A 26,907-nucleotide genomic window follows, 5' to 3' on the forward strand; every position below is an offset into this window, starting at 1 on the left:
CTGAATTTAATTTTTAATGAAATGAAAAACCCATTTTTTTTATTTTAATTTTTTTATTAACATATAATGTATTACTAGTCCCAGGGATACAGGTCTGTGAATCGTCAGGTTTACACACTTCACAGCACTCACCATATCACATACCCTCCCCAATGTCCATAACCCCACCACCCTCTCCTGAACCCCCTTACCCCAGCAACCCCCAGTTTGTTTTGTGAGATTAAGAGTCACTTATGGTTTCTCTCCCTCCCGATCCCATCTTGAAAAACCCATTCTTAATTCCCGTCTCCCCCCAAAAATATTGTAACAGTGTGCAAATTATTCTAGCTAAAAGTGAAGAGCCGCTTGGAAGGACACAGTAAGGAAAAAATAGAGAAATAAACAAAAAAATGTGGCATTGGAAATAAAGGAGGTATGGAGATTAAAAGAATTTTTTTTTTTACAGATAGTATGTGAACTCAATAGATTTAAAAACCTAAAGGAAATGGAGTTCTCTATAAAATTAGTCTATTCAAATTGTCTAAGAGGAAAACTTGGATAAATCAATAATCACAGAAACACGAAATAGGTTTTTATAAACACTTCCATTTAGAAAGTTACTAGAGCCAGGTGGTTTTATAACTGAATTCTGCCTAACCTATTAAAAAACAAAACAAAACAAAAACAGATAGGCTCTATTTTATGCTAGTTATCCCAGGTAGGGTGTTTATCATTTATTCAAGTAGTTGGAGTCCTAAAAACTAGTAAAGCCAGTGTGGAAAAAGGAAATCTTATGCATGTAGATTCATTTTAACTATGATGCTAATCAATTGAATCCAGGAGTGCAAGTTAATTATATTCCATAATCAGGTAGTAGTATTGATTCTGAAAATGTAAGAATAGTTTGACATTAGAAAATCTAACAATATAAATCATCATATCAACAAAGGAAAGGAAAAGTGTTAGAATATTAATGGAAGTCGAGAGGCATTTGGTATAATTCTTCAGACATTTTCAATAAAAACTTGTTAAAGTAAAAGTGGAATTAGAAAAAATTTTCTGAATATGATTGGTTACTTACCAGCAATCAACTACTAAATAGTGAATCTTAAACCATTTGCACAAGAATTAGGAATAAGACGTGAATGCCAACTACCACCACGATTTTAAGTCTGTTTTTGAGACTTTTCTAATTGCAGGAAGATAAAAGAATATCAAATAATAAGTATAAATTTAAAATAGTAAAGACAAAAGTATCTTTATTTAAGGATTATATGAATATTCATCTAGAAGATTAAGTGGCCAGATATAAAATACATATATGAAATTAATATCTTCATGAGTGTAACGGTGAAGTGTCTACAACTTACTTTGAAATGCATTTGAAAATTAATGGATTAATGGATGACTAGAGGGACGGCTATATGATAAAGCAAATGTAGTAAAATGGAAATTGTAGAATATAGGTAGTGGATATACATTTGTTCACTATAAATTTTTTTTATCTTTAAAAAAAAAACTGAGTGGTAGAAAGGAATGTCATTTTTGTCTATACTGATCTAAAGATTTGCTACGACAGATATTTTTGTGGAACTTGATAAGCTGATCCTAAATTTATAAGAAAGGAAAAATGGCTAGGAATACCAGAGACTCGTGTGTGTGTGTCTGTGTGTGTGTGTACCTTATTTTATGACAGCTGGTGGGTGGATCCGTGGAGAAAGAATGGAGGTTTTTTACAAATTGCTCTGGGACAACTGGTTATCCGTATTTTTAAAAATTACATTAGATACCCCCCATACCTTGCAAAACAACCTATTCAAGTTGGATTTAAGACTTAACTGGAAAGTAACTGGAAAATACAAACTATTTAACTTTTAAAAGACTATATAGAATATTTTTGTGACTTTGGGTAGACAAGGATTTCTTAAACAAGACACAAAGAAAAAAAAAAGAAAGAAAAGATTAATAACATCAGATGATATTAAAATTAGGAACTTCATTTCTCAAACACACAACAAAGAATCCCACAAAAGTGGAGAAGATATTTACTGTCTGTGTAACTAACACAAAGTTAGCATCTAGATTATGTAAATAACTTGCATAAATCACCTGGAAAAGACAAATGATACAGGAGATAATATATAATGTCCTGAACAGGCACTTCATAGAAAATGAAAACCAAAAGGCCAAAATATTTATGAAAGATGTTCAACTGCATTAGTAATCAGTAAAGTATGAGACAAACCAGATGAGATACCATTTTATACCTACCACATTGCCATAAATATTAAAGGCTGATGTTACCAAATGCTGGAAACTATGTGAAACAACCAGAGACGGAAAAGTTTTCATCATGCAGGTGGAAGTGTAAATTGGGGCAAGCTCTTTGGAAACAATTTGGCATTGACCTAGTAAGGGTGAAAGTGTGCATGCCCTTGACCCAACCAGGTCCTACACTTGCCTACTGAGAATCATGTACAGGAGTATTCATAGCAGCCCTACTGTGTGATCAAAAGCAACAACAAACAACTGGGAAAACCTAAAAACTGATAACTCCTGGAATAATCACTAGTAAAATAGTTAAATGAATTGTAGTATATTCATAGGATGAGTCTGTGCAGCAGAGAAAATGAATGAACCACACTGAAACATAACAACAGGCATGGATCTCTGGAACGAGACATTGAGAGAATAAACCAAATTGCAGAAGAATCACTGTGGTTCTATTTAGATAGTGCTAAAAAGTGAGTTACTTAGAGATACAAACAAAATGCTGAGGTTGTAAGTGGGAACGACAAAAGTCAATTACTTGGTGGGGACTGTCCAGGAACTAGAATGTGGAAGGACATACTAGGGACTTTGCAGGTAGAAACTTTGGTGAGGGTTGTGAGGAATAAATGAAATGGGTGTTGGCTTTATTGGTTTTTTTTCATAATCTACAATTTTCTAATAAATACTCTTGATTACAGTAGTCAATAAGCATAATAAAGGATCCTATATAGAAAATTAATTGATGGACTTTAATATACAGGTAGCTTCAAGGAATTTTTAAAAAGTCAAAAATTGGCAAAAGAAATAAACTGTTGGTTCACTGAAGAGAAAATTTGCATTGCTTATAGGAAAAGATGACCAGCCTCACTAATGATCAGAGAAATGATCACTTAAATTAGATACCACTGGATTGCCAAAGTTTTAAAGAATTCATGAGCTAGGGACACCTGGGTGGCTCTGTTGGTGAGGCGTCTGCCTTCAACTCAATTCATGATCTCGGGGTCCTGGGATCGAACCCCACATCAGGCTCCCTGCTCGGTGGGGAGACTGCTTCTCCCTCTGCCTGCTGCTCCCCTTGTTTGTACTCTCTCTCTGTCAAATAAATAAATCTTAAAAAAATAATAATAATTCCAACAACTAGTGCCAGCAGTGATGTGAGATACACTCATACCTTGCAGGTGTGACTGTACATGACTGTATTTTTGAAAAGTGCATACCCATCTGTCTCTACCCGATCAAAAATTATAATTTTTCTAAAAATACATCGTGAACATAGAAATACATTTGATTTGGGGGACTCAACCTGTTTTTAACTCTTGGGAAGCACCATAGCTTTATTCTTGATCTTTTCCCTTTGGTTTCCTTTCCTAAGCCTATTCATTGCTGGAATTACCTTCCACAGACTGTTCCTAAGCACAGCTCTTCTAGGAGTTTTGGGATAAAAATTACGTACTTAGGAAAAAAAAAATTACGTACTTAGAAAGTAAAATAAATAAATAAATAAATACTAGTAGAAGCAAAAGAAGATATGTCGAGCCTGCTAATTCATCAAAGGTAGTTCTCAAGTTGGTGGAGGACTTACATGGTTGATATTTACCTATTTTCAAAAGAATTAAAGACTTCAAAAACTCTCATTTATTCACTCAAACTATGGATTCAAATAGCACTTTTATAGTGCTGTTTTGTGGCAAGCCCTCTATCATCTCTTTGGAAAACTACATATAGACCGTAATTGGTCCATAAGAAGACCAAACAACAGACACATGTATTTTGGAGATAGAGGTTAATACTCTGTGGTCTGCTGTTTGAGTTTATCAGGCATAACTAGCTATTTGAGAGAAGTTACATTATAGTCAAGGAGAGTGGATCACTCACACATGAGATATGGCCCCCCAATATTTTTAAGTGGCAGAATATTATCTAGATTAGGTCTCTCTTTTACTTCTAATTTTTTTTAGTGCTTCTTTAAAGTCAGCAGATGTTTCCTCCCCGATGGGAGAAGTAGTACGTGGATTTGCATTGTGCTCCGCAGTCTACGAACAGCAATGTAGGAGTCAAATGTGAGAATTCCACCCTTTCCCCAATGCCTCCCTTATTTGCAACTCTTCCTTTTTTGGAATTAAGCTCTCAGTGGAAGTAAGCAGAAACCAAGATAGAAGATGGGTAGCTTCTTCTCCAGAAACTAAGTACTTGGGCTTTCCCCCTCTTCAGTCTTCCTGGGCTGATCGTCTTTCTGGGGAACAGGGAAGAAGCAGTGCATTGAGCTTTGATAAAATATGAATTTTATCAATAGTCAGTTACTAGTACAGTAGCCACTGGTACATACTATGGTCAGATAAAAGAGTGCCTCACATTCTTTTCTGTCCCAGTAAAAAGTTTCCAGCCTTGAAGAGTTTTCATCGCCTTCCCTGTTCATTGACATTAATCCATTCATTTATGTATTTATTAAACAAATAGTTATTGAGTAGTTACTCTGAGTCAGGCATTGTGCTAAGGGTTAAATGTATGAGGACTGACAAGATTCCATCTTCATCCTCAAGGAGTTTGCTGACTAGAGTCAGTCTGTCTGCCTCTTCTCTCTCTCTCTCTCTCTCTTTTTCTCATTGCCAGTTTTTTTTGTAACATCTTGTCTCTGATACCCCACCATCAGTGACTGGGAAGGCCCTATTCTCTCTTGCCTTCCGGTCTCAGGCTCTGTAACACCTGGAAAGACATCAAAGAGACCTTTAGTTAACTGACTGTCAGTCAGCAGCCCATTACCAATTGGTACCTCAAAAGTCAAAGGTCTAGCCCTCAGTTTTCTAAGTCCAGAAACTCAGTAATACAATTCAGATGTAATCAAGTCCAAAGTGGCTGATTCTTGCTGTTCTAACTTAGAAAACACTGATTTCTAGGCCAAAATACTTATTTTTCTGATTTAGTTTGGGAGGTACAGCTGACATAATAGCCAGCATCCTTCATATGTTCTGTTCTCTCTCCCATGGGTTGGTAGGTTCGTAAATCAGAAAGCTGCTCAACAGGCATAAAATGGGAATTAAATCACCTGGATGTGTGCAGGGAATATGCTCGTTCGACTGGGCTGACTGATGAATGGCCCATTGCATGGCAGCACCCCTGCTATTTGGGCACTTTTGTGTCCCTCCAGGACTCTCCCTCCCTACTTCCCAAGATGCAGACCCCAGGATTGTTAAAATGTTATGACATTGCAGGGGATGATACAGTGTGGATTAACAGAGTCAGATCTACCTTCTCTGTCCTCAAAATCCAATTGGAGGAATAACATCCTATAAAATTCTTGAGTCCCTGGCTGTGTGAGATTAATCTATTCAGAGCTGGACTCAGCAGAGGTCAGGTATGGTTAACCTTATTTCCCTCCGTATGTTGGTGTGTTTGTTCACATGTGAGGTTCTTAGAACTCATTGGCTCATCTTTAGAGGAGCTAGAGTGGACTAGGTCAGCAAGACTTCATGTTTACATTCTTGCCTAACACTTCACTCCAGGGAAATTCTGTTCTTCTTCAAACCCAGGTTAAATCTCATCTCCTTTAGTGGACTCTTAGTACATGCTCCCCATTCCCAAGCAGAGGGAATTATTCTCTTTTCTCTGATCCCACAGAAATTTTCACACTGTTGCTTCTCATTCATTCATCTTTTCATCTCCATATTCTTGGTCCCCAGCAAAGAGTATGGCATGTAATTGATGCTTCATAATTTTCCATTGATAACCAATGCAGGAGGTCTCTCCAGATAGCCAATGCAGGTCATCAAACCAAATCTGGCTGCCATGTGTTATTATAAGTAAAGTCTTATTGGAACACAGCCACACTCATTTATCTATATCCTGTCTATACTCATGCCACAATAAGCAGAGCTGCGGAGATATGACCAACCGTATAGCCTCAAATCTCAAATATTTGTTATCTCAATATTTTTTACAGAAAAGCTTGCTGGCCCCTGGTCTAGGCATTCATTTCCTTCTTCTCATCATTGCTGGGTAAACTCTGAACATGTCTTAGTCCCTGGTTGCCATTTATCTAGATTTTTAAAAAAATAATATGCCATTATTTTTGGTTGGTTAAGTTACTACAAGGTAATAATTAATTTATGACTGTACCTGCCTGCAGTTTCAAGGCTAACGATGTGCTGGTATTACTGAACAACTTATTGAAGTTGGCTGTTTTCAAAATTGTGTCGATACCACATTTACAAATCATCATTTTGTTGTCATTTTTGAGGAACCTCAGTGGAAGTGGGGTAGAAAGAGCCCCATGGTAGCTGGGTAAATGATAAACATCTAACCCCATTTCAGTTAAAGCAAGAGGAAGTGTAAGATTATTTCCAGAGGTTTGTAAGAAAAAGTTATATGACCGTAGAAAGCATGACAATATTTTTCTCATGCTTATTCTTTGAGTAACCTAATGGTTTCTAGACTTCCATAGCAGTGGACCTTTGTTCAGACAAGGTTAAGAAGAGTAAATTAAGTACTATCAGCTTTCTACTTATGATTTCTAGAGATTCTAAGTTTATATGTGGCTATTAGCACATTGGCTGACACAAAACATGCCTTCAAAAGTATTCGCTGAATTAATGTCCTGGCAAATAGAACCGGCTTTGCAAAATCTTTACAGGATTATTTTATTATTGACATATTGCATTAGGTCCTTATACATTTGAAATAGTAAATTTTATATTGCTCAGAGGAGGGGCGAGGTTACATCCAGCTGTGATTGGTAAATTAAGACTTGACAATTCGAGGGACCATCGAAGGATTTGGGGGGAGAAGGATGGCCAAGGAAGGCAGGTAAGGCATGGAGGTGGCATTAGCAGAGACAGGCACACATGTCTGCCTGCCCAGCCTGCCTGAAATGAAGCAGTTGTTTTATGCAGGTTAAATTGTTGCAATTAAAATTGAATAGGAAGGTGAAGTCATTAGCTCTAGAATTTAAGTGCCTTTAATACCTCACCATATTACTAGGCAAACACAGATGTTTGAACAGAGGAATAAAAAGGAAAAAAGAAAAAAAACATGAGGTGTGGGGAAGGTGAATCAGGAGACACGGGGAGGGATGACCTGGAAGGAGGAGCAGTAGACATTGTGGGAAAGAGCGATGCAAGAGCCCGTGAAACATAAGCTGCCTAGATGCAGGGGAAGGAGGTGAGGAACTCCAACCTTGACGACAGGGCCTCTGACCTCAGGAAATGTGGCCCTGTCATTAGTAGACACTGGGAAGTCAGAGATAAAGGGCAAAGACAACTCATTTTTTAAAGGCATTTTTTAAAAAACGATTTTATTTATTTATTTGATGGAGAGAGAGAGAGAGCACAAGCAGGAGGGGAACAGCTGAGGGAAAGGGAGAAGCAGGCCCTGCACTGAGCAGAGCCCAACCAGGACCCTGGGATCGTGACCTGAGCCAAAGGCAGATGCTTAACCAACTGAGCCACCCAGGCGCCCCTTAACTCATGTTTTTAATGAAGAAGGTTGTGAGCTCAGGAGACAGGCTGGGCTAGGGTCAGATTTGGCAGTCCCCAGAGGATAGGAAGAAGTCAAGAGTCTGGGGCCCAGGAGAGGAAGGATAGTTCAGTACAAGAAAAGGCCATCACACTTAGCCATGGGGAGACCGTTTACTGCTTTGAAACTGAAGGCCAGATTGCCAAAGCCTGGAGCCGCAGCGCCTGAACTGGGGGTTCAGACTTCCGATTGCTCTTGAGGGTAGTGTTGGAGAGATTTCAGAAAGCCTATTGGAAATTTTGCATAAAGCTAAATAAATAAACAAAAACAAGTCACTCTCTCTTTTTTTTTTTTTTTTTTCACTTTTCCTGAAATCATACCAATCCAGTGTCAGTTTTTGTGCGGACTGGACATTCTAATGTGCACTGTGGGTAGATTTGATTGATTTAAAATAGAGAAGTGCATTATTCCTTAATCTTGCCTCTTCAGCCTTTTGAAAGCATTCATTTAAGTGTTCCTTGGAACACACTTTGGCAAATGTGTGAGATAATGATGTGAGGTTGCCTAGCAGCAGGCTCTGTAATGGGCAGAATCAGGGTTTTAGTCCCAAGATGTCCAAATAACTGCAACACTAAGAGGTTACAGAGCATTTCCATGTCCATTGTCTCATCTGGTCCTCTCACCACTCGTTAAAACATCGCCCTGCTACCTCCAATTCAGAAAATAATTAGGCAGTCTACTTATAAACTTCGCACAGTCCTAGCCATTAGGAGTTGCTTTGGGATTGCTCTGGAGGAATCCAGCACTTTTTTTTTCCCCTTCAGCTTCTATGAAGGAAATTGAAATCCTGCCTTTTTTTTTTTTTTTTAATGTCCATTAGCAAAATCACCTCAGAAGGCGTTTGGGCCGTGTCTGTGGATTTTCTTTATGTGTATGCCTCACATCTGTGGCCATTTAATTCAGACACCCAGTATAATGATGCAAATATCCATAATTAATATCTGAGGCTAGAAGTGGATTTTGACGTGGACATATTTCTGACGCTGGTGTTCCATTATGTACATTCCAAGGGATTGATTGTTGTAATCCAAGTATCGTTAACTGAAAATATGGAGGGCTCATTGCTAAAAATCCTTAGTTTGTAAGCCTCCCGTGCTGCTTCTTCAGAGCTTTGAACATAAACTCCTGAATAAGAATGGCGTGCATAATTCATGTTGTGTGTGTGTGTGTTTAGAAATTTATCCTGAAATACAATTAGGAGCAAAATTAATTAGCAAGGTTAATTAAACACTTCTGTAGGAACACTGTTCTGTCTACATTCCATGCCAGAAAGTTGCTGGAATATTTTTATAATTTTACAAAGATAGAGACAGACACCAACAGACAGTTAGGAAGGAGTACTTTCACACACAAATATGCATTAAATTTAACACATCCTTTGTTAATCATCTCAGATCACTGCATATGCTGAACAACATCCTTTGCTAAATAGTTCCAGGTAGAGCTGTAGGAATTATCTCCTGTGTCCAAGGAGGAATAAGTGCCACCTGTGGAATCCAGCTCCTACATTTGACATTGAACTCCATTCTCAAAGCCTCTCCTCTGATTGCTTTTTTGGCATCGTGTGGAGTGTTCCCATCCCCCAGCAGCTGCTGCCCTTGAGAGCCAGCATAACTCAAAGAGGCAAAGATCATTCAGTTCCAAACACCGAGGAAATTTTGGCATCTTCCACATGACAGGAGGCCAGCCAAGTTGTGGTCCAACCCAACCTCTGAGAGAAGCCTTTCAAAGATAGAAATGTTTTATAGCTGAGCCCCAGCTTAAGAAGTCTCCCCATGCTCTACCTGTCCCAGGGCTGGCCACAGGCCATTAGCTAAGGGAGAGACCAGAAGAGAAAGCTTTGACTCTTACTTCCTCCCCTAAATCTCCCATACTCTGAGGGGTCTCTTTCTGTACTGGACTTGGGAGTTAAGTAAGAAGTGGGCTGGGTTCCTGTCAGAAGGCACCAAAACCCAAAGGCAGGACAGGTGTGGAGGACAGAGTCTGGCATTTGAAGCAAAGAGTTGGAGCCAGAGAAGGAACAAAAGGAAAGTCATGTCGGTCCCTGCCTTGAATGTAAAGAATTATTTGATAGTGTTTATTCTTGCTTATTTTGCTCATTCCAGTATATTTGAAGATAAAACTCTTTTTGATGAGTATTGGGCCTCTGTCCAGCAGGACCTTTCCTGGCTTAACTGAACGTTTCTCAGCATAGCTGTGTTTCCTGTAGCTTAAGAAAGGCATATATTGGGGCGCCTGGGTGGCTCAGTGGGTTAAAGCCTCTGCCTTCAGCTCAGGTCATGATCCCAGGGTCCTGGGATTGAGCCCCGCATCAGGCTGTCTGCTCAGCAGGGAGCCTGCTTCCTCCTCTCTCTCTGCCTGCCTCTCTGCCTACTTGTGATCTCTGTCTGTCCAATGGATAAATAAAATCTTAAAAAAAAAAAAAGCATATATTATTTTCTTTTATACTTTGGAATTGGGGCAAAGTCCTTAGATTCAGAAATGCACTGACTTTTGACTGATGGCCTCAGAAAGAATAATAAATTGGTCTTTTTTACCTGTGTGTACATCCTAGATGGTGCCAAAGGTCCCAAATCACTAAGGGCATCCAGTTCATTGGTGGTGCAAGGAGGAAAAATTAAGCGCAAGTTTGTGGATCTGGGGTAAGCATTTCGTGATGTAAAAATCAAGCAAACAAACAAAAAGCTAAAAGAGGAAATGTGTTTCTCCTTTCTGACTGTGTACTGTCCTTTTAGGGCACCTTTGCGAAGGAGTTCCAACAAAGGAAAGAAATGGAAAGAGAAGGAGAAAGAAGCCACTAGGTTCTCTCCAGGTAGCAGGTACGGGTGGGTGATCTCAACTTTCTGGCCCCCCTCCTCGTTTAACCAAAATCAGCGGTCTGTGTCTATGAGCTGAAGTGAGGCACCTAGAGGTGAGAGGAAAGAGAAATTGCACAGTCAATGTATATTAGTCCTACCCCAGTTGTAACCTACGCTGGCCTTGGGTATATCCATTGGCTTAATTGCAGAATTATGGTCATGTGATCAATCAAAAAATGTGTATCTACATGTGGCATAAATAGATCTATGTGATATGTCAGTTAGTTATATTTCAGGGTCTTTGCCTGGCTACCCACAATACTAATGTCCTCTTTTTTGTGAAGTCTGAAAGGGTAATTTTACATTGAAGGACCTTGTTGGTTTTTAGGACTGTTCTGTCTACATGTAGAAAGGACCATCATCTCTTGCTGGACTCAGCTGTTTGATCGATTTTCTTCAGGCCCTACCAACTATTCTCACTTTTCAAGAAAGACTTCCCTATAGAAAAGGGAGCTTTGTACTGCCTGTTGTTAAGTCTTCCCAACTGTATTCAGAGATTTTAAGTTTAGATTTGTATCGTGAGGCAATAAAGCATGGAGCTTGACAGCCTGTGTTTGGATCAGAGCTCTCCCAGTTATTAACTCTCCCATCTTGGACAAGTTCTTTAACCGGTTTGCTGCCATTACCTCGTGTGAAGTCAGGATAAGTAACAGGATCTACCTAGTAACTTTAGTGTGAGGATTAAGTACGTTTTCCTGCAAAGCATGTCAAATGGCACCTAGCATGTAGGAGGTATTTAAAAATAATAATGAAGATACGGTTTGCTGTCGTTATTACTTGCAAGTTACAGAGCAGATTCATAGATACCATTTTAGTCCAAGCTTGTAGGAAGGTCAGGAGGGCCAAGAATAACACCGTACATTATGAAGAACCTCACCTTCATAGAATGTAATTGATTTGCCCACGATTATGCTGCAGACCGTTGACACGACGGGGCTTGTGCCTCCTGTCCGGATATCTTTCCAACACAACACCTCCCCTCCACTTGTTTATGCCTCGAATGATGCAGAAATCTCTTTACGAAATTTGGGAATCATCTCAACAGCAGTACACTAAGGAAGAAACAGAATGCTAACAACGAAAGATCGTCAGATCAGTTGGGAACCACGGATCCATTTTATAGGTTGTCCACTGCTGTTTCTTTTTCTCCTTTTTCTTTTTTCTGGCATACCACTTGGTGAGAAATTGTACCTTCTTCCTGGGATTATAGGAGAGTGGGGTCAGGGGTGAGAAGAGAGAACTCCCAAATTAATTGTGTAAGTCTGTTATGGTGGTGGTTTAATCTTATACGACAGAGAAAGGGTAAAAAGCTCTGTTTATATTGAGGGCACCAGTCTTGGGAGAAATAAGTCCATGATCCGACTCAAAAGTAATTTAACTTTGTGTGGTTTTGAAGTGAGAAATAGAAAACAGTCTGCTGTGTGCCTTAAAATTAAGAATAGGAAATGATCAAGGATACTCAGGATAAAATACAATAAAAAGTGGAACTGTGTCAGGGAGAGAGAGATGCCCGGATACACAACTAGAAGAGGGGCTAGGGCAGTTCTGTAGTAAACACCGCCTTCCTTTCGGTCCCTGCACTTCTGAGGCAGTCACTTCCTTGATCCTTGAGGCTCCGTGGGGAAAGGGATGGGAGAGAAGCATCCAGCCCTGTGGAGAAGGCTTGACTGGATTTCATCATAGTAGCCAGAGGGTATCACCTCCCTCTACAAATTCCAGGTCAAAAGCAAGCAAATCTTGATTCTTTTGGTGAGTGCAAACCTTACTCGAGGCCAACCCCAGGGAGTCACTACCACGAATTCCTGCTTTGGAACCAGCAGCCAGACGGCTCCATATTTTTAAAATCCTAACCCTGGAGTCTTTCTGCTTCACTGGTCACAAGTATTTATACATGTGCCAGTGCTACAAAATAGTTGTCAACTGGAATCATAATTTTATAATTGTCTGTAATTACAGTAGAATTTTGACAGGCCTGACAGGAATTCATGTAATTGAAATAATAGAAGAACAAGGGAAAAAGAGGGAGGACTTTTTCTGTTTCACAAAATGATTTTTTGAGCTATCACAGTAGTTGGTTAACACTAATCAAATCTAATGACAGTCTCTGTTCTTCTGTATAGATTGACAGTGGACCCAGAACCTTTTCAAACAGAAGTCAGAAAACAGAGTTACTACCTAGTAGTGACACAGGGCCCCTGAAGGTGGGTGCGCGACAAGCACCGTCAGTGTCAGGGTCCCGCTTGCAGTTGTGGAAGACTGGGTATAAACTCGTCACCTCTGTGAGGCTTTCTCAGAGAAGAGAGGGAATGATTCCCGGATTGAGTTAGTAATCTTATCTCTTGGCTTTTCATTATTAGGCTGTAAAAATCAGATGAGGTCATTCAATCAGTTAGAGCCTGAGGCTGCGGGACTTGAGAGGCAAGAGGAGAGGTTTGCCAAATTCAGTCTTGCTTTTAGTTTTTTCCTTCCTCAAGATTTAAGAGTTTATTGTATTCCTTGTGGAGACCTAATGACTCGAATGCATGACATGAAACATGAAACAAATAGATGAGGTTCAATAATTATAATAATAAATAAAACCGTACAAAAAATACGGCTCGGTTCTAGCCTTTTCAGATATGTGCTCAGTGAACGCTCTGATTTAAACAGGCAGGATAGCAGGTCACAAAAGCAGGAAAGAATTAGTGAGTTAGTTGTCAGAGCTTGTTGACAACAAAGAGTAAAATAAAATATCCTCATTTTAGAGCAAGTTGCCTCTGATGCCAGTGGAGTACCTACTTTGGAGCTCTGCGGGAGAAGCTCCTGGTTGAGTGGCTGAATGGAAAAGTGTGTAAACAGTTATGTGTGTCTCGGAACAAGGCTAGACGGTGGCGTGTGGGAAGAAGACAGGAAGGGAGATGGCACTCCTTTCTGGAGGTGAATATGCATTCCCCTTAAAAGTGTGAACTGTGGGGAAAAAACACTGAGCCAGAATCCAAGTATTCATCCTGACTTTGCCATAGGTAAGGCTCTGAATTTCTTGGACCTTGGTTTCCCACCAAAAAGTAATTAGATGGATTAACACTACCTGTTCTCTGACTCCCCATCTCTGTCTGTATTATCCAATATGGTAGCCGTATGAGATGTAGCCATTCATTGAGCACTAGAAATGTGGCTAGCCTATATTGAGATGTGTTGTAGGAGAAAATGCATGCAGGATTTCAAAGACTTAGTATGAAAAAAAAGAATATGAAATAGCTTATTTAAAATGTTATAATACTGATTATGTGCTGAAATAATAATACCTTGAATATTTTGGGTTAAATAAAATATAAATTTTACCTCTTCTTTTATGTGGTTACCAGAAAATTATAATTTACATATATAGTTAATAAGATTTTATTTATTTATTTGACAGACAGATCGTAAGTAGGCAGAGAGGCAGGCAGAGAGAGAGAGAGGGGGAAGCAGGCTCCCTGCTGAGCAGAGAACCCGATGTGGGGCTTGATCCCAGGATCCTGAGATCATGACCTGAGTTGAAGACAGAGGCTTAACCCACTGAGCCGCCCGGGCGCCCCGATCCCTATGATTCTGTGAAAAACATCCTCTTTTGAGTTCTAACTCATTCTGTTGATCTATAAATTGGCATTTTCATGTTTGTTCTTTTTTTTTTTTTTACTTTTTTTATTGAAATATAATTAATATAGACTATTAGTTTCAGGTATACAACATAGTGATTCAATAATTTCTATGTGTTACTCAGTGCTCATCACGATACATATACTCTTGTTTATCTATTATTTTTTAAATCTATATATGCTCCTCTGTGTTCCCAATATAATCTGTTTATACACAGAGATACAAGAGATATAACAATATAAATTATTGTAAAGGCAAATTGGGTAAGGCAAAAAAAGATAAAACAGAAAGTAACATTGGTACTTAAAATAGAACATCTTCAACAATACTGTCCTGTGTGCCAGAAGAGAAAAGCACCGCACCTCTGCCTAAACTTGACCCACAGAGGACCAAAGAGGAGCCAAATGTCTTTAAAAGCAAATGATTTTAAAAACAGGAAACAAAATACAGTTGTAAATGGCCAGAGGAGAATGGTGAAATGATTTCATCCCGGCAAGTTTCAAAGCGAGAGTTTAAGGCCTGAACCGCGACAGTGAAAACTCAGTGAAGCCCCTACAGAGTGGTTAACTTTGACAATATCACTTCTGCGGGTTCGCCCCTCACTCGATGGCTTTTCATGCCCAAAGATGGCTTTCCTTAAAAAGAGGGTTATCTGGGTTGTAAATTTAAAGCAATTTATTAAAAGTCTCCAGTTTTAAAACCTACCTTTTTTTTTTTTTGAGTTTCAGTCCATCTTACAGATCTTGTTTCATTTTATACATCTAGTAAAATTGTATAAAAAGAAAAGCAGTCACTTTTATTAGGGACCCCTGAATAATGTTAGCTTAGCCTCAGTAGAGCAGACCTGTTCCCCTGTAGTTGTCGGTCCTGTTCTTAGAGAACTGCACTTATAAATTTAACCTACTCAATTTTCTTTTTAAGTACGTCCGAGTGCTTGAAAGCTGACAAACTCTGACATTCCTAACAACATCAACACTCTTCCACTTGACTGGGGCGCCTGGGTGACTCAGTGGGTTAAAGCCTCTGCCTTCGGCTCGGGTCATGATCTCAGGGTCCTGGGATCGAGCTCCACATCGGGCTCTCTGCTCAGCAGGGAGCCTGCTTCCTCCTCTCTCTCTGCCTGTCTCTCTGCCTACTTGTGATCTCTGTCTGTCAAATAAATAAATAAAATCTTTAAAAAAAAAAACAAAAAACACTCTTCCACTTGAAAAAAACTCTCGAAAATCTAGTAAATTAAAATGGTAACATAGTAACTATATAAACACTGAGAGCTCTTATCACTTTGGTTATTTTTCATCTTAACCAATTAAATATATTAAAATAGAATCGATAGACAAACTTCTCTCTCAGATTCCTAATAATACAGATTTTCTTAACTCCTAAGCAATATATTTATTATTCCTAAACCTAATGTTTTTGTTTTGAAATATCAAATTTTTATTTGATTTTATTTGAAATATCAAATATTTATTTTATAATCATCTTGCTGTTTCATTTTAAACCTTCCCAGGATGGGGAGGATTCATTAAGAGAACAGTTTCTCCATCTCATATGAATGTAGAGGGGGCAAAAAAGACCTTTTTCCTTCTACCCTCTTGGGTTTTCCAGCTGGAGTCCTGTAAATTAGATTGGCAGATGACAGATTAACAAGGGAAAAGCATACGAACTGATTTTTATTTGACGTAAGTTTTGTGTGATGCAGGAGCCTTTATCAGGAAGTGAAGACCAAAGAAGTAGTTAAACCTGAGCACTTTAAAGCTAGGTTTGTTGAAGAGTGGAAAGTCTTGGAAAAAATGTTGAGAGGACAAAAGGGTATGAACTAAGAGTAGTAAACAGTGGAAACTTAGCAAGGCCTGTTCGTTCCCAAAACCACTGTTCCTTCAGATTCCTCTTGTGTCCTTCCATCTACAGAGATAAGGATGTTCCTTTCCTCCAGGTGTAGGGAAGGCACCTCTCTCAGAAGATCTTATGATCTGCTTGGGGGGCAGTGGGGGAAGTCAGAGAACCCTTCGTATACCTGCCATTTCTCAAATTCCTTAAAATGTTTGCTTAAAATATGTGCTAGGTCAAGTTGCCTTATTCTGTGGTAACGTGTCCAGAACCCTGTCAGAAATTAAGGTTAAACACTACAGGGACCATCTCAGATGGGCTGTTGGTTATTAATGGGAGCTTTGGACCATAACTGAAGGTAGAAGCAGAGTATGTCAGTGGTGGTTGGCCTGCACTGCAGATGGACACCTGCTTGTCCTAGCTGTGATCTGTCAGGCTCTCCAAGTGCCCTTAGAAGGGTCTGGCTTTACAACCACTGTCTCCTTAGTGGATGTGAGAACCTTACAGAATTACTTCATCTGAGGTGAATAAATGGAAGTCTGCAGCCCTTCCTCTGATTGCACCTAACCTCCCTTAACTAACCTCCTTAACTGCCTGCTTAAATTCTGTATTCTGCTTATGCTTCTTCTGTTCTGGCAGTCCCTGAACTCCTAATTATATCTTGATGACACTCAGTTCTGTTCTGAATACCTCACACACCTTGTATTTGAAGTTAAGACAAATAAAAAAAATTACTATGGAATGTTTACCTGAGCAACTTAATTTTGGGGTGCTGACCCCAGAACGAACTGGTGTCAGGATGTATGTAATTGGGTTAACTGCTCTGTGGAGTTGTTAATTATAAACCATTTGAATGCCAGGAAACAGTGATCATCCCCACCTCATCTCACCCACCCACCCCCAACAATTTAATATGACAGAGACTTAATTTGAAGCCATTCTTTTTCCTGGTTCCTGACAATAAAACAATCAGGGTTACATCAGTGATTTGTAATTCCATTTCACCAAAAACAATAGTGAGACATTAGTGTACAAGTTAAAAAAAAAAAAAAAGGTGAATTACAGAACACATACCTATTTTGATCCTCCTGAAATTATTTTCAGATCCATTTCTACCAGTCTTGATTTTTAAGGGCATTATTAAAGATCTCTATGGAACTTACGCACCCCAGACCATAACCTACTCTCAGAGTCAAAAACTGCAATAGAGAGAAGGAGGGAAGTGAGGGAAGGGAAAGGGAAGGGAGGGAAACAGTAAGGAGAGAGGGAAGAATTTTACGTTCTTCTTCTTTTTTTTTTTTTTTTAAGATTTTATTTATTTATTTGACAGACACAGATCACAAGTGGGAAGAGAGGCAGGCAGAGAGAGAGAGAGAGAGAGGTGGAAGCAGGCTCCCCGCTGAGCAGAGAGCCTGATGCGGGGCTCCATCCCAGGACCCTGAGATCATGACCTGAGCCGAAGGCAGAGGCTTTAACCCAGCGAGCCACCCAGGCGCCCCAAATTTTACATTATTCTTAACAGATTCCTCCATCGAATGGAAGAGACTATGAGTGGTCAGTAATGGCATGACTGCTTCCAAGCTCTCTGTGCTCCTTTTGTAGGCCCAAGAGTTCAAGTTGTCCAAAAGGAAATTGGTATTTATTTTAGAAAGCATGTCTGGTAAGCTGATGGATCTGTAATTATGAAGTAATGGAGAGTTTGCTCCTTTTAATGAATATACGCTAGGTCGAAGCAAATGGAAGCATACTGACCATTCAGGATAGTAGGAGACAGTTACTTCAGTTCATGGGGTTTTAGAGTCAAGGCTAAGATACCGCCTCAGCAGGGGCACAGCCAGATCTCCTGGAGACCTGGAAAATTCTCTTCCAAGGATTCCAGGACCTAGTGGCTTGCGGTTGTGAGGACATTGGTTATTTCCTTAGAAGTGGGCTTTCTTTACTTTCTACGTGATAATTCCTCCAGTCCTTCCATCATCTTGTATAGAAAGCTGGAGAAGAAAGCCTCCGAATGTCCCCCAAAGCTGAGCCTCCATGATGTCACTCGTCATACTCACACTGTGGCCTCTGGTCCTGTGTTCAGTGCTGGATGTACAAGTCCTCATGGAATTATTAGTCTTGAATATTCTCCTGGCAGGAGGCTCTTACAAAAGAGTTTAATTATATGTGATCTTGAGCTTCTGTTTGAAATGTTCCGTGGTCAGAATTTGAACCCAAAGTCCTTTTCAAGTTAGGCATTAGGATGACAGTAGGTGGGCAACAATATTCTTATTTCCCGTCTAATTAAAAAAAAGATAGGGATGGTGGTGATTGTCCCAAAAGTGTTGTTACAAAGTTCACTTGGGAGCAGGACAAGAGAGTCATGCTGTCATTAATTATGGCCTGTTTACCAACTTTAAAACAATATCCATATATTTAAGCACTACTGTACCTTTTTGAATCGTGGATGGAACTCTTAAAAAAAAACTCCCATACTCCTTTGAGTAACTGATTCAGAAATGTATAACCAAAGGGGGAAATAATCCTTAGGTCCAGTTTATCTCAAGCATGCCCAGTTAGAAGACTGTGGGACTGCAGAAAAAATATTTTTATGGATCTGCACAGTTAGAGCTTTCTGAGTATTTTTACTGGACTGGGGAACCTGAGCTTAAAAGTCAAGCCTTAGAAGCTAAAGTATGACTGGAAAGATAGCGAGAACTGCAGAGATTAACCTCCCATGAGGTGTGTGGTTTCATATTCAAGGAGTGGGCTGGGGCGAGGGGATGAGATCCAGCTTCATGGAGACATTCCCAGACTTGTTAGGCTGGAGATGCTGGTCTTATCTCCCCCTAAGACATGTGTTACTTTCTGAAGGGTAAGAACCGAAGATCCTTCCTTAGTTGAGTTTGTTTACATGAAGAAGATAAGATGTCTCTCCCTTTCCCAGAAGGGAGGTGGGGACAGCACTACTGTCCCTGTCCTATCTTAGCATCCAGATGGGTATTTTTTAAGATTCCTCACCAACAATGTAGACCAAGTATAGGATGACAGCTGGCTTTCATTCTGTCACTCTGGAGAGAAGAAAGTAGGGCATGGGGACCCAGCGCAGTAATTTTCTGTAAATAGTCACCTCTTCTCCAGGAACCTCATATTTGCATTCAGGAAAATAGAAATAAATGTAGATACTAAAAACTTCAAGAGTCAACTCAGACATTTGTTAACATGCAGATTCCAGGCAAACTCTTCCCTTCCTGTCTCCCAGAGTCTAATTCAGTAAGTCTAGGTGCCCAGGAATCTGTATTTGAGTAGCTGCCCCAGGTGATTCCTGTCAGGCTTGTTTGGGAAACACCACACTGGTCTACGACTGAGGAATAGAAACCGCTTCTTCCAGAAGACCAGTCTGCCTCTGCTGCCATGGTTTCTTAAGTTTGGTTATTGTACCCAATCCCTACCCCGTCTTTTAACAGCAAGTAACTAGACTTTGGGATACAGAATTTTTTTGGTTTAAACTTTAGGATGAGACTGAAGGTTGACACATCTCTCATTGGGCTTTCTCCATTATCCTTACAGTCCCCTTTATTGATTTTTTTTTTTTGAAGGAATTCGCCATTATAATCATCAGATATTCTGGAATCTTTAAGTGAGCAATCATGATAGTCACCCAGCTTATGATCTCAGTGTTCTACCAAAACCTCACTGGCATCTCCGTTCTCTTTAGTCACTATTTTTATAATCTCTTTACCTTTGTAAATTAACAAGATGTTTTCACATTTATTGTTCCCTTTGAGTCTCACAATAACTTTGGAAAGAAGAGGAACTATTGGGAGCTGCACTGTTTATGTAAATTTGAAATATATTTTGAAATATTTGAAGTAAAAAATATTTCAGAGTACTTGGAGTGAGATGTGAGAAGACTGAAGTCCTGTATGCACATGGGTCATGTGCGGTCTGGCTGTGGTGTGGAGGCACTTTTCACTGAGAGGGAATCTCTGTTGTCGTGACATCAACACCCAACAAATAATAGGCATGTGTCAAACTCATTTGGACAGATTGAGGGTTGACCTCTTCCCAGATGCACAGAAACTACCACTCATTCCTGCCTCAGCTCTTGCTGATTCTTTTTCTCTAACCAGAAGAAAAATACAAACACACAAGTATACACAAGTATATACTGTGTTTCTCAAATACCTTTGAATCCTTTAAATGTTAAACAATAACCTTAGGCCTTTATACTTTCGCAGTTTCCCGGGTACTTTCACACGTATTACCTCATTTGATTCCTAACAACCACATAGGAGCTACATAAAATATCCATCTTTTACAGAGGAGAAATAGAGGCTGAAAGAAGGCTCAAGGCCCCGTACTCAAGAGATAACAGATCCTGGACCTCCAAACAGAGTGTTAAGACTTGTGGTCTGGTTTCCTCCTAAGGGGTGTGAGAGCTGTTGGCTGTGACATCTGTCACTCTATCGATGCCTGGGTCGATTTGGCTAATGTGGCTGGCTAGCACTCCGATTGTGATGAAAAACCAATAAGGCGTGTGTTCTGCTTAAACTTTCATAAGCCCTAAAATTTCCAAATTATTTAAATACATCTTCTAAAGTCCCAGACTCTTGGAAGCATGAGTTCAGAGAAGGCAAGGAAAGAATGCTGGCTGAGAGCTAATGTCACTGGCAGTGAGGCACTGCTCGGTCACCCAAATAAGGGAAATGACGTGATGGTTAACCTAATAGCAGTTCCAGAAAGACCGTGCCCTGTGACTTCAGTTCAGCCACATCCACTTAATAGAAACACTTCATAAGAATTCACTGTGGCAGTAGCGATATGAAAATGTTGACCATTATTCTAGAATCCATTTTGATGCAAAAAAGATAGCTACTAAGATTAATGTCCTCGTCAAAATTGCAAAATTGTTCCTCTCCCGTGTAGAACAATTTGTCAAACTGCTACTTTGAACTTTATTCAGAGTCCCTTCAGGATTCCGTTCAACGAGTGTCACACCTGCCCTTCCTTTGTCTGACATGCGCATTTTTTCCCCCGTAACACAGGATCTTCAGAAGCAGGCTGGAACACTGGAAACCCAAGCCGTCCCCCGCGCCTCAGGCCTCCACCCGCTCGCCGTGCATCCCTTTCTCGTGGTTTAATGAGAGCCGAAAAGGATCCTATTCCTTCAGGGACCTGCCTTCACCTACAAGTCCCCTTCAGCCTTCTCCTGAAACTCTAATTTCAGATAAAAAGGGGTCCAAGGTAGAAAACACATGGATTTAAAAAGCAAACAAGAAAACCCCAAATCCTTCCTCCTCTCCAGTCTTTGGAAAGGATTCTCAACTTGTGTGTTTGCTCTGGACCTGAGAAACCAATGTGATAACACTCCAGTAAACCATGCATGGTATTTCTTGTGTGGGGGAAAAGGAAAGCCTCGTTTAACCATCACCTTCCTTAATGCTGTTCCATTCTAGATTGTACGTTAATCTTTGATTTGCCTGTCTTTTCACATATTGCTATTAAATCTCAGTTTGACAGTTAAGCCATGCTGGGAAAGATGCATTTGAATCATGGAACAGTATGATAGATCTGTTTACCAAGCGTTCCACTTTAAATTACATTACAAGACTATTTTTACTGTGCTCTTCGAGATTTACTGGAAAACAAATAAATTTGGGACTGAATATGTGTTCAATATATCTAAGTGAAACTCTTTAAAACAAATCAGTGCTGACATAGCACCCTTACTTATCTCTCCTTTTTAAATCAAACTTCCACCTTGAAAAACTTACAATCTCATCACCAAAGTTCTCTAACTTGAGCAGAAATAGAAAATATAATTGCATGGGTATTGTTTGTTTTTAAACGCATGATGGTTATTTCCAGCATGACGCTGCAAACCTTATCTAACATTTTATTGGAACACATACAGTGGCTAACTTTCACATGTTGTTTGGTCTCCTTTTATCTGTGTTCGCTTTTCTTTCTCAAGCAGAAATGTGTGATTAATGTGACTTGAATTTAACTCTTTTCTTGAGGTCGGCAGCTCACAAGGTCTTGACAGGACTGTGGGTTGTGTGTCTGTTGACATATCAAATAGTAATGTGTTGTGTTCAATGCTCTCCTGTTTACATGTTCTCCTAGCCTAGCTCCGTGAGCTCGGATTTAGTCTCCATGTCGGAAGTTTGAGCAAAACTTGGGGTTTGTTTGGAACTGAATTCTGCAGCCTCTGGCACGGTAGTTATTTTTGACAACCGACAGAACCCAGTGGCCAGGGAGCCTAATGGAAAACTAACGGGCCAGTTCCTAAGGAAGCAGAATATGGAACAAGATGGTGTTGGCCAAGGGCTTAGAGTTCCTCGGAAGCCAGTCATTCTAGAATTACTAGCAAAAGAAGTTTTGGCACTACTAGACCACTTGGATCTTGAAACATTTGCGGTATTGGACCTGAGAAATCTAAACGTAGTTTGAATAATTCCACCATTAGCTTGTCCTGGAGGAACTCCAGATTTGGTTTAAAAAATATTTTCACAAGTGCAGCCATGTGGTCATTCTGAATTTACTTGACTTGAGTAGCCACTGAACATTTTGATGAAGTTCTGGGGAAGTTCTTTTATTCTTTTCTTTCTTTCTTTTTTTTTTTTTTACACCCCCCCCCCCCCCCCCCAACTCCACTGGCCCCAGGTGATTATTGGGAGAGTGTATCTGTTCTGCAGCCTCTTCGGAGCTCTGCAGGTGCTGTGGGAGAGTCGTATTTTAGCATGTAACTACGAGTGTATTGTCAGACTCTGACCTCCCCCAGAACTCATCATCTTGAAGGTTATATCCAGGGGACGATCTGCCTTTTCTCACAGTATTTATCACGGCAAGCGATCCTTCCCAGGGGGTGCTCGAGCTACCTTTCTAATATGGATGGCCATCTGTTCCTAATAACTCAGGCTCTCCACACCATCTTGTATTTTTACTTGTACTGTTACTCATTGCGAGTAGGGTCAAAGAAGATAGGCTTATTAATGTTACTCCTCTGAGCAGTTGCAGAGGATAATGAAGGCTGTACCCTTGAAGAGGGATTGAAGAATGATTGCTCCAAAACACCTATCCTTTCATCTGATGGAGAAAGCGCCCAGAATTCCCCATCAGTTGCAAAAGGCACGGTACCCTCCACCACCGCCGCTTGAAGGTCATCACCAAACCAAATGTGAATTTCTCCGAAGATGACTTAAAGAGAACCTTTGTAGGACTTGCAGATACACCTACTACTGGTTCTCTCACTGTGCCCACTTAACACTGAGCTTCATTTACTTTCACAGAATTTTACCTTCAACGATGACTTCAGTCCCAGCAGTACCAGTTCGGCAGACCTCAGTGGCCTGGGAGCGGAACCCAAAACACCTGGGCTCTCTCAGTCCTTAGCGCTGTCATCAGATGAGGTACGCTCGAGGCGCTAACGCAGACCCACCTTCTCAGATCATCCATTGTACCCGTCACCGATCCCCGAGAAAACGTAGATTTTGCGTGTAAATCATGGGGACCGTGTTTTCTTGTTTGATGTGAAATCTTCATGATTTCTCTCTCTCTCAACATGAAGGCAAAGTATTATTTCTGAGTCCACTGAAAGCTCTCCAGGGATCTCCTCTGCATTACTCTGACTTCACTGAGAGGACTTTGAGCAAGGGGGTGGGTGTGGGAGGCTTGGCACCAGAGAGCAAGAATAGGGAGTGGCTCAGACCATCCATTCCCTCTCTCCCTCACCCCCCAACCATCACCCTTACCCCCTACCCCTACCCCCACCATCACACCTACCCCAAGTTGAGCGTCACCCCTGATTGACAATCACTGCAGTGGAGAGGGGAGAAAAACTGATTTAGAAGCCAGGGTCAAGTTAGCATTGCCAAGAATTCCCAGAAGATCAATGTGTTTCCAGAGAAATAGGAAATTACATGACTGATGGACTTAGTGTCCCAAAAGATGAGGAGAGGACAGAAATGCCACTATGGAGGGTAGGGGGTGGGAGGAGGAGAGGCCGTGTAAATAAAGATACCATTGCTTCACATATTTGCTCAAAGTTACTTCTTTCTAACATGATTTTTGCTTTATAAAACTTTTTGTCTCCTAAATTTTTCTGCCCGTCCTCTTGAGGCCTGGTGTGATTTTAATTTTAAATCTTTGTACTGTGTATGTTGTGTCTCCTAGTTCTATAACACTTTTCTTTTTGATTCCTTTGTTGCTCCCTCACTCAGAGCCTGGATATGATAGATGACGAGGTGAGCTATCAGTGGGCTGCGTGTGGGGCTTCTGGTATTGTTTGAACCTCCTCTTCTCTCTCCGCAAAATGATTTGAAACCTAAACAGTACAAGAACACTTGTGTCTGCCCCGGAGGGTTTCCGTGTGTGAAATCATTTTGTTCTCTGCCCTCATCTATCCCTAAGTTGAAGTGATGTTTCTGAGGCAAGAGGATCATCAGGTCCTACCTGCGGAATCCCTCGGTCAATCCCCCCATCACCACTACCTTGACACGGTCCATTCTGTTCCACCCCCTCTGCGTCATCTCGGCTTACCCCATCCCCTCGTCAGTGTTCCCCGAGGTGACTCCTGTCTCTCCCCCCAGACCTGTCATTGCCTTCATCGCCTCTCAGCTTAGAGGTTCTAGGAACCAAGCTGCCCTCTGTGCTGTCCAAAGTGGTGCTGTGCCCTGGACGGAGCCAGACATTTGGAATGAACCACAGACCGTTGAGCTCTCCCGTACCCCTGCTCCGGGCTGAGCCTCACTTGACTCATTTATTAAAAGTCATTATGGACATTACCTGCCCCGCCTTCCTCACGGGTTTGCTTGCTGCTCGAATGAAACCCTGGCTGTGAAATTTCCCCTCACAATGCTTGAGGACTTAAGGCTTTCCTCTTCTGAGGGGAAGATACCTCAAGATTTATACATGTATTTTTATAGACCTCTAATGTCTTCTCCAAGGCTACATGCAGAGTGATGCATTGCATATAGAGATGAATCAAATACTTGTTTTCCGCATCTCATACTCTTTCCAAAGTGTTCTAATGTAAAGGCTTGCAACATTGGAGTGTATTTTCCAGTAGTAAACATCCTACGTTAATAATGCTGCTTTATCTGGGGGAATTTTTAAATTTCCAAATACCTAAAAAAATATATAGGTGATAACTATGCATGTGTGATACACACACAACTACAACCATTAACTTATTATTCATTTGATGGCGTAAAGATAAATGTGGCTCTAGTAGGCAAGAAATTCCTTTTGATAGCATAATAGGCCGTGGCGAGCCGTAGCTTTTTGGTCCTTTAACAACCCTGCATAACATTCCTACCTCAGATCCTTGATGATGGACAGTCTCCCAAACACAGTCAGTGTCAGAGTCGGGCGGTCCATGAATGGAGCGTGCAGCAGGTTTCCCACTGGCTAATGAGCCTAAACCTGGAGCAGTATGTATCTGAATTCAGTGCCCAAAACGTCACTGGAGAGCAACTCCTGCAGTTGGATGGAAATAAACTTAAGGTAAAGAATTCTATCTCTGTGTGAGGTTACCAGGTGTCAGTTGTGTTGCTCATGGCACCTGAAATGTTTCCATGAGACAAGAGTGTCCTGCCTATCTGAGAGGGAATTCTCATCAATGGTCGGCAGAAAGGACATTGCATCATTTCTGAGCAGTAAACGAAGTTTCGGAAATTCTGTCAGAGATTCTGAATCAAACAGGATGCTGCTGAGTAGGAGAGCTAGGGCCTCACTCCATTGCTTCTACCCAGACATGTGGTCCACGAAAGAAGTCTGTTGACTTCCTGTGTGGTAGGAGTTGTAATAATGGCCAATGTGGACTCTCTCATCACATAAGAGTGAAGACCTAGATCCATGAATCTTTCCTTCTTTATTCATTTCTTCTCCACCCCTGCTCCTCCCTGCACACCTCTCCAAAAGTGGGATGATAGTCTCCTCAGAACTTTCTTCCCCAAGTACGTGCAGGCCATGTCTCCCCAGCTCCATCCCACTCTCATTTCACCTGTCCAGTCCATCCCTTTTAGAGACTGTGGGGGGCGGGTGGGGACCCACCCCTGTGGAAAAAGGGCAAAAAGAGCTTACATTGGGCTCCCCACCCCCAACCTCAGCCCCCTGTTGGGCTGAAGGGCAGATGAGTATCTCCTGACAGTCTTGAAAAGGTTAGAGATCAATCAATGGTCTGTGATTATGAAGGCCCCATTGACAAGGCTGTCCCTGTTGGGGAGATGGATGCATCCCGCTGTTGATTCTGAAGGTCAGGAAACATTTAGAGTATGCGACCAACTCCCCTTATTCTGAATTCCAAGCTCACTAAGCAACCTCCTCATTAACAGGAATCCTTTATAGGTCTGCCTACAGGGAGAGAATGGCTAGTCATGCTGACATGAACATTCCGGCCCCAGAGACATTTTTGGTCCTCATTGTAAGTGACTGCATTGGCAAAAAGGAAGCCACTTCAGTTCTCCCTACCCTTCTTGGGGCCCTCTATGGCAGCAGGTGCCCACTCCTAGCTTTTAAAAATATTGACAAGTTTAGCGATACTCTTGCCTATAAATGTCTATGGCCCAAAGGTTGGAGAAACAGAATTGTGCCCCCCTGCCTTTTAAAATTCCTTCACCCATTAGTTACCAGTTTGGCAAGCATGTATTTAATAGGATTTAAGGTGTGCTGTGCTAGGCACTTCGAAGGGCAAATAAAGCTTAGCCCCTAAGTGTGGAGATTTTTGGCAAATGTAAGCAGCTTTTTCTAGGTTTTTACCTCTTTGATTATGTTTAAATCAGTTTTTGAGTCTGAACACATTGTGATATCAGCCTCTTCCTAGGCAGAGAGGTCACTGGTTTTCAAGTTCAATTTGTTTATG

General features: G+C 40.9%; 1 protein-coding gene across 3 annotated transcripts in view; it reads left to right on the forward strand.

Annotated features, from left to right (window-relative positions):
- LOC111147330 (protein phosphatase 1 regulatory subunit 9A) overlaps nucleotides 1-26,907 on the forward strand; it is a 299,050-nt gene that overhangs the window by 270,551 nt on the left and 1,592 nt on the right. Inside the window, exons 13-16 of one of the 3 annotated variants that reach the window (XM_022503321.1) lie at nucleotides 10,313-10,400; nucleotides 10,494-10,577; nucleotides 21,089-21,287; nucleotides 23,336-23,455. In XM_022503321.1, the coding sequence (XP_022359029.1) occupies nucleotides 10,313-10,400; nucleotides 10,494-10,577; nucleotides 21,089-21,287; nucleotides 23,336-23,455 (491 nt within the window). Of the gene's footprint in view, nucleotides 1-10,312; nucleotides 10,401-10,493; nucleotides 10,578-21,088; nucleotides 21,288-23,335; nucleotides 23,456-24,265; nucleotides 24,290-25,367; nucleotides 25,551-26,907 lie in introns of all 3 variants that reach the window. The other 2 variants (XM_022503322.1, XM_022503323.1) reach the window with 2 other exon arrangements.

This window comes from Enhydra lutris, unplaced genomic scaffold, assembly GCF_002288905.1.
Source record: "Enhydra lutris kenyoni isolate GAN:26980312 unplaced genomic scaffold, ASM228890v2 scaffoldscaffold16, whole genome shotgun sequence".
Taxonomy (NCBI): domain Eukaryota; kingdom Metazoa; phylum Chordata; class Mammalia; order Carnivora; family Mustelidae; genus Enhydra; species Enhydra lutris.